Raw genomic sequence first — 19,674 nt, 5'->3', positions numbered from 1 at the left:
TAAGAATTAAGAATATACAAGAAAAGAGAGAGAGAGAGAGAGAGAGAGAGAGAGAGAGAGAAGCTACTTTCCTTCCTAATCTAGTAAAATATCTTCTTTACTATCGAATAGAATTTTATATATACTTTAAATTGCTTCAAATTTACTAGCAAAGCCACTTGGTACCTTGGGGTTTGCATGACATGCAAACACTGTCTACATATAGGGTATTAGATAGGGTACATTAAAGAACACTGTCTGCATATAGGGTATTAGATATGGTAAATTAAAGATGACAGGTCCCCCTCTAATATCTTAGAGGGGGACCTGTCATCTTTAAACTGAATATTAAACTGTATTCCAAATAATGTAAAGCTCAAAAATATACATTCTTCGAGAACACTGTCCTGGTGAAAAATTCAGGACTGATGATGTCTCAAATAAACTTTAAATATTTTGTAATATCTCTCCATCATTATGTGGAAGTTCCTCATAATGATGGAAAAATCCTCGTAATCCAAGAACTGATGTTACAATATTACATATCTCCTAATTATAAATAAAAAAAAAAGAGAGAGAAAGAGAGACACTCGATCTAGAGTGTATCTTATGTACTGTCCAATGAGCATATGGATTATAATGTTTGTATTAATGTCTCCACCAAAGCATATAATCATAAGTGTATTATGTCTATAGATATGCATTCAAGAGCTGACTTGCATGTTGCACAGGATAAAAACTAGTTACCTTGTAAGGAAAACCATACATCTGTCTGAGATCAGCTAACTACAGCCTTGAATAAAGAAACTTTAGAAATTCCTCCTCACTCTTGAATGTCAGGTGGTCATGTACCTTGCCATGGTGTCATACAGGGCTAAATTAATGATGATGGACACCTCTTATAGTAATCTTAGAATTTATTGCATTTCCTAAAAGTATTTACACATGTCCACAGCATTACAATAACTCCAACATTTGTAAAATCATCTACATTTCTGAATCTTTTCTAGATCCATTCTTCAGGCCAGAAATCATACCACCTGTAGGAATCTCCTATAGATAGATCCACATTCGATGAAAGGCCAGTTCTGCATACATGGATTTAAACAGCAGGTATATTCTATATATAAAAAAAAAAAAAAAAAAAAAAAAAATTAGTTAGTATAAATTTCATAGCCTATTCAAAATACTTACAACTGACTTCAAAGTTAGAAGTGTAAGAATTTTGCTAGATTTTTACTTAGCACTAAATCTAGAATTAAGTATTCTGGTAATCTATTTAATTCTAGATTAAACACATTATCAGAAAATATTGCTGAAAATGAGATGAGACAGGCATTCACTTCAAATGGCTGCACAACACTGGTAGGTCTTCTCTTTGCTGGATCTGCTTTCTATTCTACTCATTTACAGTAAAACTGCACTGAAAATGAAAGAAATAATTATTTCAACCTTGACATGGCATAGTATTAAGTGAATAGCTTTGTAATTCCTGCATATTATGTATGATTTGTTTACACATTTTAAACTTCATTCTCTTGTTGTTTCTGCTTCTGAAACAGTATCTGTGCTGACTGGATTCCTGGATATTGGTTATCAGCATTGGATTTTACCCGGAATTATTAGATATTTCTTGCCTACACAGTTATTACTTCTTTCTCTTGTTACCTTTGTTGGAATTTCATCCTCAAACAGATACTAGTCAAGTACAATTTCAGATTTCTTATTGACGGCTTGAATGCTTAAGCATTTGATAAAGGATTCCTTGAATACTGTGTGATAGGCATAGTCAACAGAAAGAAAGGGTGATCAAAAAGTAATATCCACCCCCTCCATTTTTACATGCAGGTATAGGCTTGCCTTTTGTCAGAAATGGGAAACAGTTATCAATTTATTAGATGAATGCTGCTGAGTTAGTTGTTAGGAGGTCATCATACAATTAATACAAAACAGAGCTACGATGATCAATACATTCTACCTTGTATTTCAATGCTTGTAGAATAGGAGCAATTTACCTCACTATTCACTATGATATGTAGAAAAATTCCTAATGACTAAATCCAGCAAATAAACAAATATAAAATCAACACAAAATGATTTGTAGTAATAAAATTAATAAAAAACACCCAAAAAATTAAAAGTTCAATGCAAATTTTGAAAAAAGACTTCCCTTCCTGAAGCTGACAGAACTTTTCGGCCATATGTCTTGATCACAGGAATGAAAATTACCAAGTATGTGCGAGCCGGAATCTTAAATAGAGAGATTAGTTTTCTTCGTGCATGAGTGCAAAAGACCACGAATCGGAGATTAGATATGGACGATGTACGTTAATAGAATTCTCATGTAATTTAATTTCAGTAGTTTCGGCAATTAATAGTCTAGTATAATTACAGGCCCCAGGTGCCATGTGATTGTGACTGAGCAATTTCTCTTTGTGCTTTCACTTTATACGTTAATAGAATTCTCATGTAATTTAATTTCAGTAGTTTCGGCAATTAATAGTCTAGTATAATTACAGGCCCCAGGTGCCATGTGATTGTGACTGAGCAATTTCTCTTTGTGCTTTCACTTTATACGTTAATAGAATTCTCATGTAATTTAATTTCAGTAGTTTCGGCAATTAATAGTCTAGTATAATTACAGGCCCCAGGTGCCATGTGATTGTGACTGAGCAATTTCTCTTTGTGCTTTCACTGCGATTTTCTAAAAGGTGAATTCTAGTTCTCTTTTACATTCCTCTCTTTAAGAAATCCTTTTATTTAATAGCAGCTCTTGTATCAAAAGCACTGGTAGAGAGCAAAGAAGAAAAGTAACCTTTCTTTATTTTTCATATTTAATAGACTAGCTCCTATTAATTTAACTTGGTCACACCGGGCATTGCTCCTGCCTCCCCATGGTAGGGCTGGTAACCTTGGCAGAAAAGTTCATCTGCCAGGGGCTAAAAGGAACCAATATGGAACTCAATGTGTTTCCCTCTTTAGAACTGACAAGCTGTTTGCCAGAGACAGAAAATGAGCACGACTTATCACAACCAAAGAGGTTAAAAACCAATTCCTCGGCAAGAGAGTTTCCTGCATTCTTAATAATGCATTCATTATCAGAACAGCCTCTTAGTAAGCTATCCCCCTTTCTAATCCAAAAACACTTGGAAAGTATTGCAGGGTCTCCCAAGACGGTTAAGAGACTGCAGTCAGGGGACTTACTTGTAGAAATTGTCAACTGCAGGCAATCTGAAAAACTCTTACAAATGACAAACTTTGCTAAAATTCCAGTGAAAGTAACTCCCCATTCAACCCTAAATACATCTAAGGGTGTTATATCTAGTTGGGACCTTTTTGAATGTGAGAGAGGAAGAAATTAGAGAAGAGCTTCAGGAACAAAACGTAATTGCTGTCAAAAGAATTATGATCAAAAGAGACAATATACTCACACCTACCAGAAATATTATTTTCACCTTTAGCAGTCGAACCCAACCCTCATCAGTAAAAGCAGGATATCTACTCTGCCGTATTCGTCCTTTCATTGCTAATCCATTGAAATGCTATAAATGTCAAAAGTATGGCCACTCTGTCCCAACTGTGAATCCTCAGAACATGGTCAAAGTGATTGTTCAGTGAAAGATATGACCTGTCCCAACTGCAAAGGCAACTCTAAAACATGTGAGAGGTGGAAAACAGAGAAAAAAAATTGTGAAATATAAAGTTGAAAACAAAGTTAGTTATCAGGAGGCAAGAAAATTAATTGCACCCAGTATCCCTAACTGTACCTATGCCAATATTGCAAAAAAATATCAAACCATTACAACTGATGTTACCTTTCCATCAAACACATCAATCTCTGACTGGGCGCGGGCTGTCCTCTCTCAGCAACAGTCCAAGCAAGTAATACGTCTCTTATGATACCAGCGAAATCTTCTCCTCTGCCAGTGATTGCTACTATTTCATATAATCATAGACCAACTTCAAAAAAGATTGTTCAGGACACATCGATGGATGCAGAGAACTCATCAAAACAGGAAGATCCGATTCTGGATATAACTGCAGAAGAAGATATGGATACTGGCCACCCTACCTTTCCAAACAAAGAAAACCAAAGCCTGAATGCCACAAGACAGCCACGTCAGGTACAGCTTCTTCTAAATTCAAATGATGCTCTATTTTTTGTAGTGGAATTGCAGAGGCTTTCGTGGCAACATTGACGACATTTAGTATTTAATTAACCGCTACTCTCCAGTTGGTCTCTGTCTGCAGGAAACTATTTAACTCGTCAAATTTCCGTTTCCATAAAAAAACTACTCAATCTATTGAAGAGATTGGAATGCTTCCAATTCTGCTCGTGGCGGTGTAGCTATTTTGATTAATTCAAAGACCCTGGCTAGCCAAATCATTCTTCAAAACCAAATTGAAACTGTTGCAATGCGTCTGATTACTCAGATTGTATTAACACTAGTCTCAATCTATCTCCCACTAAATCATAGGTATTCTTATAATGATCTTGAAAAACCTTTTATACAGCTACCTTCCCCTATCTGCTTGCTAGGGAATTTCAATGGCCACCCCCTTTACGAGGATCCTCTAAATTAGATAGAATGGGAGACTGATTTAAACTCTAATAGATAAACAAAACCTCACCATTCTTAATAGTGGCGCATGCACCCATATACAGTTATCTACTGGACAGACATCTGCAGTAGACCTCTCGATTTGCTCCTGATACTGCTTACAGTCATTCAATGGTGGGTTTGCATGATCCCATGGGCAGTGACCATTTTCCAATTGTTTGTAACCTGCTCACTACATAATCAGCATTAGACCAACCCTACAGGAAATGGAAATTCTCTTAAGCCAATTGGACCAAATTTCAGTCAGCAATCAAACTTGACAAAAAAAACCTATTCACCTACAGCCCATAGATGAAGTCACTGATTATATCACATCCCATCTTTTAGTTGCAGCTAAGTACTCAATTCCATTATCAACCCCCCCCCCCCCCCCCCGCACCTGACAGAATTTCAATTACTGGCTAAACGAAGAGTGTACAAAAGCAAAGAAGGAAAAAAACATAAATAATTCCATCAATCTCCAACCACAGCTAATCTAATTAGCTACAAGAAGCTAAGGGCAAAAGCACATTGTATTCAAATGGAAGCCAAGAAAGATTCTTGGACTCTGATGTACTATCAATGGAAACACAGACTCCAGAAAATTAGGCAGCTTTCTGGGAAGTTTCCAACCATCCCTTCTCCAATTCTTTCCTGCAATGGGCAAGAACTGTCTGCTCCTCTAGATACAGCCAATGTCTTGGGCAAAACCTTTTCCCAAGTCTCAGCTGCATCAAACTACACTCCGAAATTCCAGAAAATTAAGGCTGCCACCAAACAGAGACCCATCAATTTTCGAACCTCACTATTGTTTCCATATAATCAGCCTCTTCAATATTGTGAACTTTTACAGGCCATCAGAACAATACGAAACAGTGCTGCTGGGCCAGATGGCATATATTATGTCATGCTGCAGCATCGCGATGACAAAAACTTACAACTCCTGCTAGTCTTTTTAACCGGATCTTCCTGGAAAATATTTATCCAATCTCTTGGCACCATGCTACAGTTTTGGCCTTTTTGAAACCTGGAAAAGATCCCTCCATACCTTATAGTTATAGGCCAATCTCTCTCTCTCTGTGTCAAGTTGCCTTGGTAAAATTCTTGAAAAAAAATGATCCACAGTCGATTCATTTGGATCACTGATGATCAAGGCTCAATCTGAAATTAGCAATGCCTTTGTGAAAAACGAACACCTTGTTATGATCTCCATAGATATAGAGAAGGCATTTGATACCACCTGGTGGTATGCCATTCCAGTGACCTTCATACTCTTGGATAGCGACCAAAGAATTGATTCCATCACAAAAGAACTCCCAAATACTGTGGAGGTATCTTTACGCTGATCATCTCTCTATTTCTTGCCAGTCTCAGAACGTGAGATCTATCGAACAGCAATTGCAGATGGCCCTCAATAAAGTGCAAAGGTGGGCTGAGCTCAATGGATATCATCTTTCCCATCAGAAAACAGTTGCGATCCACTTTTACAACCAACGCAAATTGCAGACCCTGAACTTCGGATATCAAATTGCACCATTCCGATTGCCAACAATATCAGATTCTTGGGATTGATCCTTGACAGCAAGTTAAACTTCTTTGAGCACATTAAATTAATACGTACTACCTGTCTGAAAAAGCTGAACATGCTTTTTCTGCCTTGTCTTGGGGAGCAGATCATATAACTTTGCTGCTCTTATATAGAGCACTGATTAGATCCCATTTGGATTATGGTGCTCCAGTTTATGATTCTGCCCAAAGGAATATAATATGTTGTCTGGATCCTATACAACACAACACTCTGATTGCTCTTGGTGTTTATAGGACATCTCCAACCTATAGTCTATACACTGAAGCTCATGAACCCCCTCTGTACCTCCGCAGAAGAATGTTATTACTTAAATATGCAGCCAAAATACAAAGTTGCTCTCTGCATCCTATTCATCCATACCTCTTTAATCCACCATTTCACAATCTCTATAGAAATAAACTAAGTAAAATAAGACCAGCAGGCCTACACTCCTTGAAATAACACAGAATTGGAATGTTCCTCTCCACAACAAGCAACAGGTAAAAAATAACTCTCATCCACCATGGACCACCTTTCCTCAACTAACATGATACATATTTTCTTCAACGGGGAAAGAACTGTTTACCGACTCTAAATGTGCAACAACTTCATGCTAGCCATATTCAAAACTATGCTAACTTCCTATTGATATATACCGATGGTTCCAAATCTCATTCAACTGTTGAAGCAGCAGCAGTGTTTCCCTCTGCTATCATATCAGCTTCTCTTCCACCTAAGAACAGCAGCTTTTCAGCAGAACTAAATGCAATACAGTTAGCTCTAGAAAATTTGACTCCACCCATCTGCAAAATATTTAGTTTACACTGACTCTCTCTCTCTCAGCTCAATAAGAGCAATGCAGAATCCCTCTCATAAAGATCATCCTGTTTTAAATCAAATCAGGAGTTTGCTGTTGAAAATTGAAGATCGTCAGCAACTAGTGAACAGGTTGCAACTATTGAACAACTAGTTCAGGCATTAAAGGGAATGAACCGGCTGATTTCTGCTGAAACTCCATCAACTTTAGACTTAATCACAGTTTTCATTCCAGCTTCTGATTATAATATCATAATTCAAAAGTATACCATACACAGTGGACAGAGCTATGGTATAAACAAACAAATAATAAACTCTTTCAATTGAAACAAGACCGAAAATTTTGGCACGCAAGCATTCGGACAGTTTGGGCAAGAAGAAGTGGTACTCGTGCAGATTAGAATAGGCCATACTCATCAAACTCACATCCATCTACTCACAGGTGATGATCCACCTCAGTCTTCACACTGCTGAGAACACTAACAGTCAAACATATTTTGATTGATGATCCACATTATCAACAACATCGAACTTCAATATTTCTTTCTCTGTCTAATCTCCAAGAATCGATGACATAAAATAATATCATTGGAGAAGAGGCAAATATTGGAATTTATGACTGAATATGAATAGTTCCTGACATGAAACGAAATTGAGCTGGCTTCATATTAATTATTTTGTAACATTCCTATGAATAGATGCACTATAGCCACAGCAGCTTACGTGCCATTAAACACCCACACAGTATAATTACGTTGGACACTAAGTATTTTAGTCTTATTGAATAAAAATGTATAGTTTTCGTTAATGGCATGAAAGGCCAATTCTGGCGCTGCTGAATGAGAAGCACGGACTCAGGATGCATGCTGTTTTACTCTCAAATCCAGCGTACTCTGCGTCAAGCCCTGATAAGATGAGTCGCAATCACTGCAAGAAACGTTGCTACCAGATCATTGATTTGTGTTGCAAAAGTGGAAAGGACTGAGTGATTGTTCAGTATAGCATGCAATTTCAATTTTTCTTCTGGCTACAATTTTAATTCGGTATCTTTAAAGAATCTGTTAAGCTTATTTGGGACAGAAATAATGTGTTTTGATATTACTTTTGTTGGTTGGTGTAATTTTTAACAACCCTTTGTTCCACTCACCAATCTCATTGCCCTTCTCTGTGCTCGTTCAAGCAGCTCTACTCTTTCCGAAAATGAGGCCTCCAGACTTGTATACAGTACTCAAGGTGTTGTCTGACCATTGCCTTATACAAGTTTTCTGAGCACTGCTCAGAAAACTTCATATCTGACTGCACAATTACCCCAGGTCCTTTTCATTCTCCACTACCCTGAGTGCAGTACCACCCAGTTGATACATTACTCTGGGGTTGCTGCTACCCATATGCAGTACTTTACTTTTGGCAATATTAAACTTCAGTTGCCACCTCTCAGCCCATCTTTTCCAGATTCTGTTGCAGTAGCGTAGTATCATTACTGCTTAACACCCTGCCAACTTAGACATTAGCCCTGATATGTCTTCATCAATATCATTGATAAATACCGAAAACAACAATGGGCCTAATCAAGGCCACAATAAGGTATTACCCTACCCTGGGCAAAAAGAATATTTCGGGTCCCCTTTGCATATCCTAGAAATCTGCGTAAGGGTGGCGACCCCGAACTATATTCACTACAGAGTCCATCTGAAAGGGCTCTTTGATGTCTGAAATAATACACAAATTTTGATGGCAATTTATATCGATACAAGTTAAACCAGAATGGAAGTATGTTCTGAACTGTAGAAGAATCTTTTAATCGATACTTTGATTTCAATATTTTATATGGCTGTATAAAGCGAAACATTGAAATAAAAAGGTTGAAACAAATAATCAAAAAATATCGATCGAAGTTTCAATATTTTCCAACATTGAACAGCCCTGCCATTCAGCATGTATTTGGTATCTGATGATGGAAGTTTCGGTAACACAAGCTAGTGAAAAACAACACTTGTTTATTAACCTGTAATTTACAACAATCATTTTTTTCCCCTCCCCAAATTTATACAAATCCTCTATCACACAACAGTTGATGGGTTACAATTACACAGAATACACTAATCTAAAATATAACCTATTTACAAAACCAAGCCCTAACATTTACATATCATAAATATAATTACTTAGAAACATATTACATTAAATTTTACATTACAATAAGTACATTTTAAGGTTATTAAAATTATTTAAAACCATAGTGAAAGAAACTAATTAACAAAATTTTTTTTTCTTGCCTTGAAATCTGCAAAATTTTTTATACTTTTGCTAATGTCAATTCTTTGGACAACGTGATTTTCTATCGATAAGACATTGCAGAATCTCTAATCACTAAACTTAAAGAATAGCAACCACAAGGCATATAAAATGCACATGGATTTTCTTGATGCATATGTGCTTGTATGCCTTTATTTTTACCCTGCACATTTGATCCATTATCATAACCTTGGCTTCTGCATTCTTTTAAATTTAACTTTAATGTTTTTGTCACTTCAAACATTGATTCACCTTTTGACTCTTCAACTTTTTGGAATGAAATAAAAAGTTCTTATCAGGCTGGCATATGTCTAGGAATCTTAATGTAAATGAAAGCTGCTCTTTGTGACCAAAATCAGGAGCGTAGTCAAGGATAATGGAAAAGTATTTGGCTTTTCTGGCAAGGTCCACAATGTCAGTGCGAACAGCTGATGCCAACAGAGAAATCATTTCATTTTGGATTGTTTTTCTGCAATTGGTTATAAGAATCTCTTATAACCAATGCGAGGAAAGAATGCGAGGCACATGTTTGTGCATTACGACATCATATTTACTTAATAATTCGATTACGATTAAACCCCAGAAATTGCCGTTGCCTGAAGTAAATAATTCATCTGAAGAACCACGGAATGCAAATTGTGTTTTGACGAATACAATACAATGTTACACAGGCGATCCAATACAAGTTTCCAATGCTCTCATTCCAGACTGTAGTTCTTGATCTCTAGTTTTGCCAGACCAAAACCTTTGACAAGTTTCATTCATTTCAAACAATTTTCAAAATATACAGACGATTTTTCATGACCCTTTAAATAGTCGTTCATATGTTTCCGATTCAAATTGCCAACTTATCCAAACGCAGTGTTACCTTAACTGAATAAAATAGTTTGCAACAAATACAAATCATTTTATTAGCACTTTCTGAATATATAAGACAATTTCGAAAGTATGTTTCACCATTAGAACTTTTTCTATAATACATTGCCTCAGTAAAACATTGGTTCTCAGAATCTCTAGGGTAAATAGTTATTTCTGATAGTTCTGGTTGATTCAGATAAATCCGATGATATTAAATGATCCTAAGATACTGAAGTCAGAGGAAAAGCCCATGTTTCAGGATCATCATATTTGAAAATGGTAGGAAGATTAACAAAATGGTCCTGTTTATCATCAGCAAATGCTGCATTTGCTACTGCATTTGAATCAGGAGAGTTTTCTAGGCTATCGATTTTAGGATTTTCATTTCGTACAATATTTAGTCTTATTGATTTTGTTGAAGCAGAACACTCTTTGGTAGAATTTTCTGTTTTAGTATCACCATTTCAATCAGATTTCTTACTGAGAAATTTTCATTCAGTTAATATTAGCATTAGTAGAGGCACACAATGCAAGAAAGCAAGCTTATGCAGCATCAGCGAAAAAAAGAAGGGGAAAAAAAATCTCCGATTTCATCCTTCCATTCATTCGAAATACAGGCTGGCCTCGATTAACGCGATCAATTCGTCCTGTGAGTGCATCGCGCAAAATGGAAACGCGTTAATCGAATATAATAGGAAAAATTATAATTGGTCCTTGACCTTCTGGAATGTCCATAAAGAATTTTAAAAATACCCTTTTAACGGTATACAATGTAAAAGATAATGAAAATAATTATGGAATTAAATGTTTATTGCATAAAACAGCAGTTCGCAAACTGTGCGAACTACTAGCTCGAGGTAGTTCACAGTTTCAGCATTTCTTATTAAGTTGTTTGGACCTAACTACTAAACAGAACTGTTAGGTATTTCTTTTGGTCTGGGCGTGCCTTGAAAAAATTACCGAGACACTAAGGGCACCATGAACCGAGAAAGTTTGGGAACCTCTGAAATAAAATACACAATGAAGAAATGACTGTTGCGGAAATATTTGAACAGTGTTGACTTTCTCTTTTTATCAATCAATTTCCGATAGAGAACAACAATCTTCTCTGGGCCCTGGAGAAATAAATATCGCAGAGAACCTCAAACCCTTTGTTTGAGGTTCTCTGTGATACGAAAGATTTCATCAAGTTCTTTTACCGTTATCTCCTTCGCGGTAACATTTTCATCTGGCTCATTTAAAAATTTGAACTTTTATGCAAGTGTGCATTGACTTTATTAACAGGAGACAAACAAGTAACACGTCTTCTTCTGATGGTTGATGGAACACACCGAGGTGGGCAGCAGGCAAATGTTTGTTTATTGACCGTATGACTGGTGGTAAACTTAATGCGCGATTCAAATCTTTTTCAACTATTGCATAAAAAAAAAATCTGGCTCATTTAAAAATTTGAACTTTTATGCAAGTGTGCATTGACTTTATTAGCAGGAGACAAACAAGTAACACGTCTTCTTCCGATGGTTGATGGAACACACCGAGGTGAGCAGCAGGCAAATTTTTGTTTATTGACCGTACGACTGGTGGTAAACTTAATGCGCGATTCGAATATTTTTCAACTATTGCATAAAAAAAAAAAAAAAAAAAAAAAAATCGCTTTATGCGAGGCCTGGCTGTACCTGTCCAGCTCAGCTATAAATTTATTTAGCTTATCAACTTCCAAAAAAAAAGATGGAAATCTGTTCCACCGATCAACTACCCACTGGCTAAACTATCCAACAACTATCTTTCCTCAATTTGAATTTATGCCGTCTCAGGTGATTAATCTGAGTAAGAGGAAGGATCCCATCAGCATTGAGCATGCTCAAACAAATCAAGGCTTTATACACCTCAATCAGATCACATCGTAGGTACCTAGTCTCCAGACACTGCAATCTGCAATACTTAAGCCTTTCTTCGTAAGAGCAACAATTCATTCCAGTCACTAATCTTGTTGCACTTCTCTGTACTCGTTCCAACAGCTCTACATCCTTTTAAAAATGAGGCCTCCAAACCTGTATACAGTACTCAAGGTGTGGCCTGACAATTGCCTTATTAGCATTAGCATTAGTAGAGGCAAATAATGCAAGAAAGCAAGCTTATGCAGCATCAGCCAAAAAAAAAAAAAAAAAAACACTGCCATTTTACCCCACCATTCATTCCAAATACCTGTCCAGCTCAGCCTTAAACTTATTTAGGCTATCAACTTCCACATCAAAGGATGGAAGTCTGTTCCACCAACCAACTACCCACTGGCTAAAGGCAAACTACTGCACACCTATCCTACATCTTTCTTTCCTCAATTTGAATTTATGCCCTCTCAAGTGATTATTCTGAGCAAGAGGAAAAATCCCATCAGCATTGAGCATGCACAAACCATTCAAGGCTTTATACACCTCAATCAGATCATCTTGCAGGTGCCTAGTCTCCAGACACTGTAATTTGCAAAATTTAAGCCTTTCTTCATAGGAGCAACCCTTTGTTCCATTCACTTTGTTCCATTCTTGCCCTTCTCTGTACTCATTCCAACAGCTCTACATCCTTCTTAAAATGAGGCCTCCAGTCCTGTATACAGTACTCAAGGTATGGCCTGACCATTGCCTTATACAAGGGGATAATCACCTCCTTACCCCTGATAGAAAAATTCCAGTATATCATTGACAAGACACTATGAGCTACTCTTGCAGACCGTCTGCACTGCCCAGAAAACTTCATATCTGTCAGCACAATTACTCCCAGGTCCTTTTCGTTCTCAACCACTGTCGGTGTAGTGCCACAGAGTCGATACATCACTCTGGGGTTACTGCTTACCATATATAGTACTTTACATTTGTCAATGTTAAATTTCATTTGCAACCTCCCAGCCCATCTGCTCAACTTTTCAGGATCTTGTTGCAGCAGTGTACTGTCATTAGTGTCCTTAATAACCCTGCCAACCTTCAACATTAAGCTTGATATAACATCATCAATATCATTAATAAATACAGAAAACAATAATGGACCCAACACTGAACCCTGAGGGACTCCAATAATAACATTAGCTCACGGTAAGCAGTGTCCATTGATTACCACTCTCTGTCTTCTCCAACTCAACCATCTCTTTATCCTTAGCAGTAATTTGTCTTCATGCCACACAGCTCCAATTTGTGCAGCAGTCTTCCATGAGAAAAGTATCAAAAGCTTTTGTAAAATCCAAATATATGATATCAAAGTTATTCCCTGCATTAAGTTCCTCTGTGACCACATCATAGTATCCAATGAGATTGGTCAGGCAAGACTTTCTCTTCACAAAATCATGCTGTGTCCGAGCTATAACAGAAGACTTGTCTAGACGATCCTGCAGTGCTTCTTGAACCAGTGCCTCCATTAATTTTCCTGGAACAGAATTTAAACTAACAGGTCTATAATTACTTGTGTCAGCCTTTGATGCTCCTTTGTAAATTGGGGTCACATTTGCACCTCTCCAGTCCATGGGTACCTCCCCGAGTCCAAATAAGCTTTCATAATTATGGCTAAGGGTTTGCTTACTCCCTTTGCTGCCTCCTTTAATATAACTGGTTAGATTCCGTGCACCCCGGGTGCCTTTTTTATGTTTACCTTCAACAATTTCTCCTCCACTTTCCTCTTAGTTATTAAAAAATCATGTAGCTCACTACCAGAGTTTAACACACCTCTGGCACTCCCCTCCCTGAATAACTCCTCACGGGTGAAGGTAGATGCTTGTTATTTGGTTTTTAGGCGCATTAGCAACTAAGGCCATATTGCTCCGGGAATATGCGGTTGTCATTCTTTGACCTTTCTGCATCCTCCATTCTTCTTTGACCTTTCTGCATCCTCCGTATTTGGTGGTGACAGGCTCGAACTCAGGACTAATCAAAAAGCGTGTGCTACGGACAGAAATCTAGATGCAAAATACTCATTTAGTTTGTTAGCCACCTGAGCAGGATCATCAACTGTTGAACCATCAATATCCAGTGGACCAATCTGATTCATCCCTGTCCTTCTAGAGTTTACATATGTAAAGAACTCCTTCCTTGTCTTTGCATCCTTTGCTCAGACATCCTTTGGAGTCTGGTGACGAGGCTAGTGGGAGCCAGACGTGTTTAAAGCCGCTAAGTGGATTTTTCTTATTTTTTGATTTGAAATTGTTTTTCTAAAACTTTTGATTTAAATTTAGTAGTATAGCATTATTTTGTGATTTTCTGATTAATCTGGTGTATTTATTCTTTACTCGGCCTTGTAATTGCATAAAAGTATCGGTAAGGGTATCAAATCCACATGTTACAAGTTGCAACTTCACCGAACGAGAAGTTTTTTAGCCATATTTAGCCGCTTTATTGAATATTTTTTACATCAAATTATTTTCTGTAAGTAGCTTATATTATAAACATATAAACCTAGTAAGGATCGTAAGTTATTCTGAATTGAGACAGCGAGATTTGAAAGTTAATTAATACTTAAGTGTCCGTAGATTTACCGTTCGTAATTGCCGCCTTTGTCATACGATACGTTATATACTGTAGATTTTAGTGTTTTGCACCAACCTTACGCAAAAATAAAAACACAAAGGAAACTGGACTTTTAATAACTGTGTTTATAATAAATTATAATTTCAATTAATTTTGATGCATTAGTAGAGGCATTTGATGCAAGATAACCTTTATTTACAATAAATTTAACTTTACGATAAACTATACATAAAAAATATTAAAATCTGCTACATTAAGAACAATAAAATGCATTAAAATATACTAAGTTAAAAGCGATAAAAAACCATAGCTTTCAAAGGCTCCAGCCTTCTTCTTCAGCGGTTTTTATAATAAATTATAATAACCTGTATTTACAATAAATTTAAATTTATTGTAAATACAGGTTATTATAATTTATTATAAACACAGTTATTAAAAGTCCAGTTTCCTTTGTGTTTTTATTTTTACGTAAGGTTGGTGCAAAACACTAAAATCTACAGTATGAATATACCCAACCTCAGAGGCCTGTTTGAAGGATACGTTATATACCGAACTAGATAGCTTTAGTATAGTATAGGTTATAATATTGTCAGTTGATCGGTAGAATCTATTAAACTTGTTGAACTTCGTTGCCAATTAAATTATACTTTTAACTAAATACATGACTTCGATTACAAAAGTAACATGATTAATTAATACATAACTGATAAGGAAGTAATATAAAGAGCACTCGTAGATAATTAATACTTGACACTGAAAAATATATATATACCATTATAACTGTGTTGGGATACAAGTTTAGGGTTATAATTTTGAACTGAAATTTAAATTTTATTGAAATTAATAGAAATCATGACTCAGACCAGAGCAACAAAGCAAAAGGCTCAAGCTAATGTGCATTTAGCATTAGTAGAGGCATTTGATGCAAGAAAGCAAGCTTACGCAGCATCAGCCAAAAAAAAAAAAAAAAAAACCACTTCCACTTCACCCCTCTGTTCGTTCGAAATACCTGTCCAGCTGAGCCATACACTTATTTAGGCTATCAACTTCCACGACAAGGGATGGAAGTCTGTTCCACCAACCAACCACCCACTGGCTAAAGGCAAATTTCCGCACGTCTATCCTACATCTGTCTTTCCTCAATTTGAATTTATGCCCTCTCAGGTGATTATTCTGAGAGAGAGGAAGAATCCCATCAGCATTGAGCATGCTCAAACCATTCAAGGCTTTATACACCTCTATCAGATCACCTCCCTGGTGCCCAGTCTCCAGACACTGTAATTTGCAAAACTTAAGCCTTTCTTCGTAAGAGCACCCCTTTGTTCCATTCACTAATCTTGCTGCCCTTCTCTGTACTCGTTCCAGCAGCTCTACATCCTTCTTGAAATGAGGCCTGACCATTGCCTTATAAAAGGGAATAATCACCTCCTTATTCCTGCTAGAAAAATTCCTATATATCATTGACAATACACCATGAGCTACTCTTGCAGCCCGTCTGCACTGCTCAGAGAACTTCATATCTTCCTGCACAACCACCCCCAGGTCCCTTTCATTCTCTACCACTGTCAGTGTAGTACCACAGAGTTGATACATTGCCCTGGGGTTGCTGTTTCCCATGTGTAGTACTTTACATTTGTCAATGTTAAACTTCATTTGCCACCTCTAAGCCCATCTGCTCAACCTTTCCAGATCCTATTGCAGCAGCAGCATAGTGTCAGTAGTGTACTTGACAACCCTGCCTACCTTTGTATCGTCTGCAAACTTCGACATTAAGCTTGATATACCATCATCAATATCATTTATGAATACAGAAAACAATAATGGACCTAACACTGAGCCCTGAGGGACTCCACTAATAGCATTAGTCCACGACGAGCAGTGTCCATTGGTTACCACTCTCTGTCTTCTCCCCCTCAGCCATCCCTTTATCCACAGCAGCAATTTGCCTCCAATGTCACATTGCTCCAATTTGTGCAGCAGTCTTCCATGTGCAACAGTATCAAAAGCCTTTCTAAGATCCAAGTATATAATATCAAAGTTATTCCCTGCATCCAGTTCCTTTGTGACTGCATCATAGTATCCAATCAAATTGGTCAGGCAAGACTTCCCCTTAACAAAACCATGCTGTGTCCGAGCTATAACGTCTTGTCTAAATGATCCTGCAGTGCTTCTTTAACTAGTGCCTCCATTAATTTTCCTGGAACAGAAGTTAAACTCACAGGTCTATAATTACTTGTGTCAGCCTTTGATCCTCCTTTGTGAATTGGGGTCACATTTGCACATTTCCAGTCTATGGGTACCTCCCCTGAGTCCAAGGAAGCTCTCATAATTATGGCTAAGGGTTTGCTTACTTCCTCTGCTGCCTCCTTTAATATAACTGGATAGATCCCATCAACCCCGGGTGCCTTTCTTGTGTTTATCTTCAACAATTTCTCCTCCACTTTACTCCCAGTTATTTCAAGATTCTGTAGCTTCCTGCTAGAGTTGAATACACCTCTGGAATTCCCCTTGCTGAATAACTCCTCATGTGTGAATGTCGATGCAAAATATTCATTTAGTTTGTTAGCTACCTGAGCAGGATCATCAATAGTTGACCCATCGATATCAAGTGGACCAATTTGATTCATCCTCTTCCTTCTAGAGTTTACATAAGTAAAGAACTCTTTGCTGTTTTTCTTTGCATCCCTTGCCAAAGATTTCTTGTAATCTGCCTTCGCCTGCTTAATCTCCTTTGTAACTTGGTTACAGATCAACTTGTATCTATCATAGGCTTCTGTGTCATGTGTTAAGTTGTATGTATCCCATGCATGTTTCTTCTCTGCCATATGTCTCATCAGTTCATCTGACATCCATTTAGGCCTAAACTTGAACACTATTTCTTAGTTGGTATGTAAAGCCTAGTAGCTTCCAAGATATGTTCTTTGAATGCTTCCCATTTTGCATTTGCTGTTGGTAACATCATCAGTTGGTCTCACTGTATAGAATTTAAATACTGTCTCAGTCCATCGTAGTCGCCTTTACAAAAGCAATAACCCTTCCCTTTACCCCTAATGGTAGTTACCTCTTTGAGTAAATCCCACTTCAGCACACTGTGATCACTGCCACCTAGTGGTTCATTTATCTGCAAATTCCTAATGCATGAAGAATCACTGCTGATAATCAAATCAAGAGTATTCCTCCCTCTAGTTGCCTCCCGATTCTTGCTTTTTTTTTTTTTTTTAGGAGCATTAGCAACTAAGGCCATATTGCTCCGGGCGGTGGTCATTCGCTGACCTTTCCGCATCCTCCGTATTTGGTGGTGACGGGCTCGAACCCCGGTCTAATCAAGAAGAGTGTGCTACGCACCTGCTGCTCCTTCCCAGTTGCCTCCCGAACATGCTGATGTAGAAAACAATCATCCAAAAAAATCCACAAAAGCCTTGGTAGTGTGTGAGTGACCAGCCCCCAAATTCCAGTCAATATCTGGGAAATTAAAATCTCCCATTATAAGACTCTCTGATTTACTGGCCCACTCTATTTCCCTGTACAGTTTCTTATTATACTCATCAGAGTCATTAGGCCTATAGCACACTCCTACTCTCAATTTTCATCTTCCAATGCTTATGTCACACCAAACTGATTCGACACTGCACTGTCCAGCGATGTTCACTGGCTTCACTTCCTTGGATTTTATGTATTTCTTAACTAATAGCATAACCCCTCCTCCTTTCCTATCCAGTCTATCCTTTCTGTAGACGTTGTACTCTCCAAATTCCAGTTCTGCATTCCTTATATCTGTGTGACACCACGTCTCTGATATCCCAACAATATCTGCCTTTGATGTTTTGAGCAATAACTCAAATTCATCAAATTTATTTACTAAACTCCTAGCATTGGTGTACACGCAAGTATACCTGCACCTGTTTCTATTCTTAGCTACCCTAACACAACCCATGTTTTTACTTGTACTGCAATGATTCCCAGCAGTCTCTGAAATATCCTGCATCTTGTTTTTCAGGCTTCTGCTCATTCCAATAGAAGCAGTGCAAGAATCTCTTTCACCTCTGCCAGTGACTACTGTTAATCTATTCGTCTTTGTCTCCCCCCAAGCTAGCAGTTTTCCGACCCACCTAACACTGCCTCAATAGCATCAGCAAATATTCTCGTACCCTTTCTATTTAAGTGTATCCCATCCCTGTAGAAAATTCTACCCCTTGAGCCATGCACAATCTTTCCAGGGCCGAATTTTATCGACAAGGCTTTCATCATATGCTCCCTCCTATCGTGTCTGGGCAGAATTGCAGACACTTCCAAATTCAACCCTATTTAACGGCTTTTTTTCAACAGTGACCTGTACTTGTTAAACAATTCTGCCGGTCTCCTACTCTTGATATCATTAGTGCCAACGTATACAACTATATCACCTTTTGTGCCCTTAAAAGATGATATCTGCTCTACCACGTCATCAACCTTTGCCCCTGGCAGACATACCCTGGTCCTGTTCCACCTATCCTTTTTACCAAGCATGTTCCCCGTTTCCCCTGACAATAGAGTCACCAACAACTACTAGTTCCTTTGGGACCAGCGCATTCTGCCTTGGGGGCTGCCGCTGTGTTGCACGATGACCAAGTGCAAGCTCTGGCGTTGATGTGGGCAGCTGAGAGCTTGATGGGCCCCTCAATTTAGTTCCTTCGAGGGCATCCACACTGAGTTGTTGCCTGATTTCGATACACTCCTTGCATCGCGCACACAAAAAGACATCCCCCATGGCAATATCATGTCCCGTACCTGAATGCTCCACAAACATCATGCAAGCTGTACATTTTAGAAGGCTGTGATTCAGAAGGTAACTGCCCCCCTCAGTTTTCCTCTGAGCCACAGCACTTCCATTAGCTTGAGCCTTTTGTTTTGTTAATGGAAGTACTGTGACTCAGAGGAGAACTGAGGGGGGCAGTTGCCTTCTGAATCACAGCCTTTTAAAATGCACTGTTTGCATGCTGTTTGTGGAGCATTCAGTTACGGGACATGATATTGCACCATGGGTGATGTCTTTGTGTGCGCGCGATGCAAGGCA

At 37.9% G+C, this 19,674-nt stretch overlaps 1 protein-coding gene across 3 annotated transcripts in view; it reads right to left on the bottom strand.

Annotated features, from left to right (window-relative positions):
* Nucleotides 1–878: 878 nt before the first annotated feature.
* The window catches only part of LOC150081741 (ATP-dependent RNA helicase DDX55), a 596,429-nt gene continuing 577,633 nt past the window's right edge, over nt 879–19,674 (bottom strand). For 2 of the 3 annotated variants that reach the window (XR_016547250.1, XR_016547251.1), the window contains 2 exons: nt 3,417–3,630; nt 879–1,099 (listed from right to left, as the gene is read on the bottom strand). Coding sequence is in view for 1 of the 3 variants with exons in the window: in XM_090378843.1 (XP_090234969.1) it covers nt 1,082–1,099 (18 nt within the window). In the remaining 2 variants the exon portion in view is untranslated. The remainder of the gene's footprint in view (nt 1,100–3,416; nt 3,631–19,674) is intronic. The other variant, XM_090378843.1, reaches the window with a different exon arrangement.

Source organism: Mastigoproctus giganteus, chromosome 8, assembly GCF_048544385.1.
Source record: "Mastigoproctus giganteus isolate SK-2022 chromosome 8, ASM4854438v1, whole genome shotgun sequence".
Lineage (NCBI taxonomy): Eukaryota > Metazoa > Arthropoda > Arachnida > Uropygi > Thelyphonidae > Mastigoproctus > Mastigoproctus giganteus.
The sequence above is the reverse complement of the archived record's forward strand: the minus strand, read 5'-3'. Positions and strand labels throughout refer to the sequence as shown.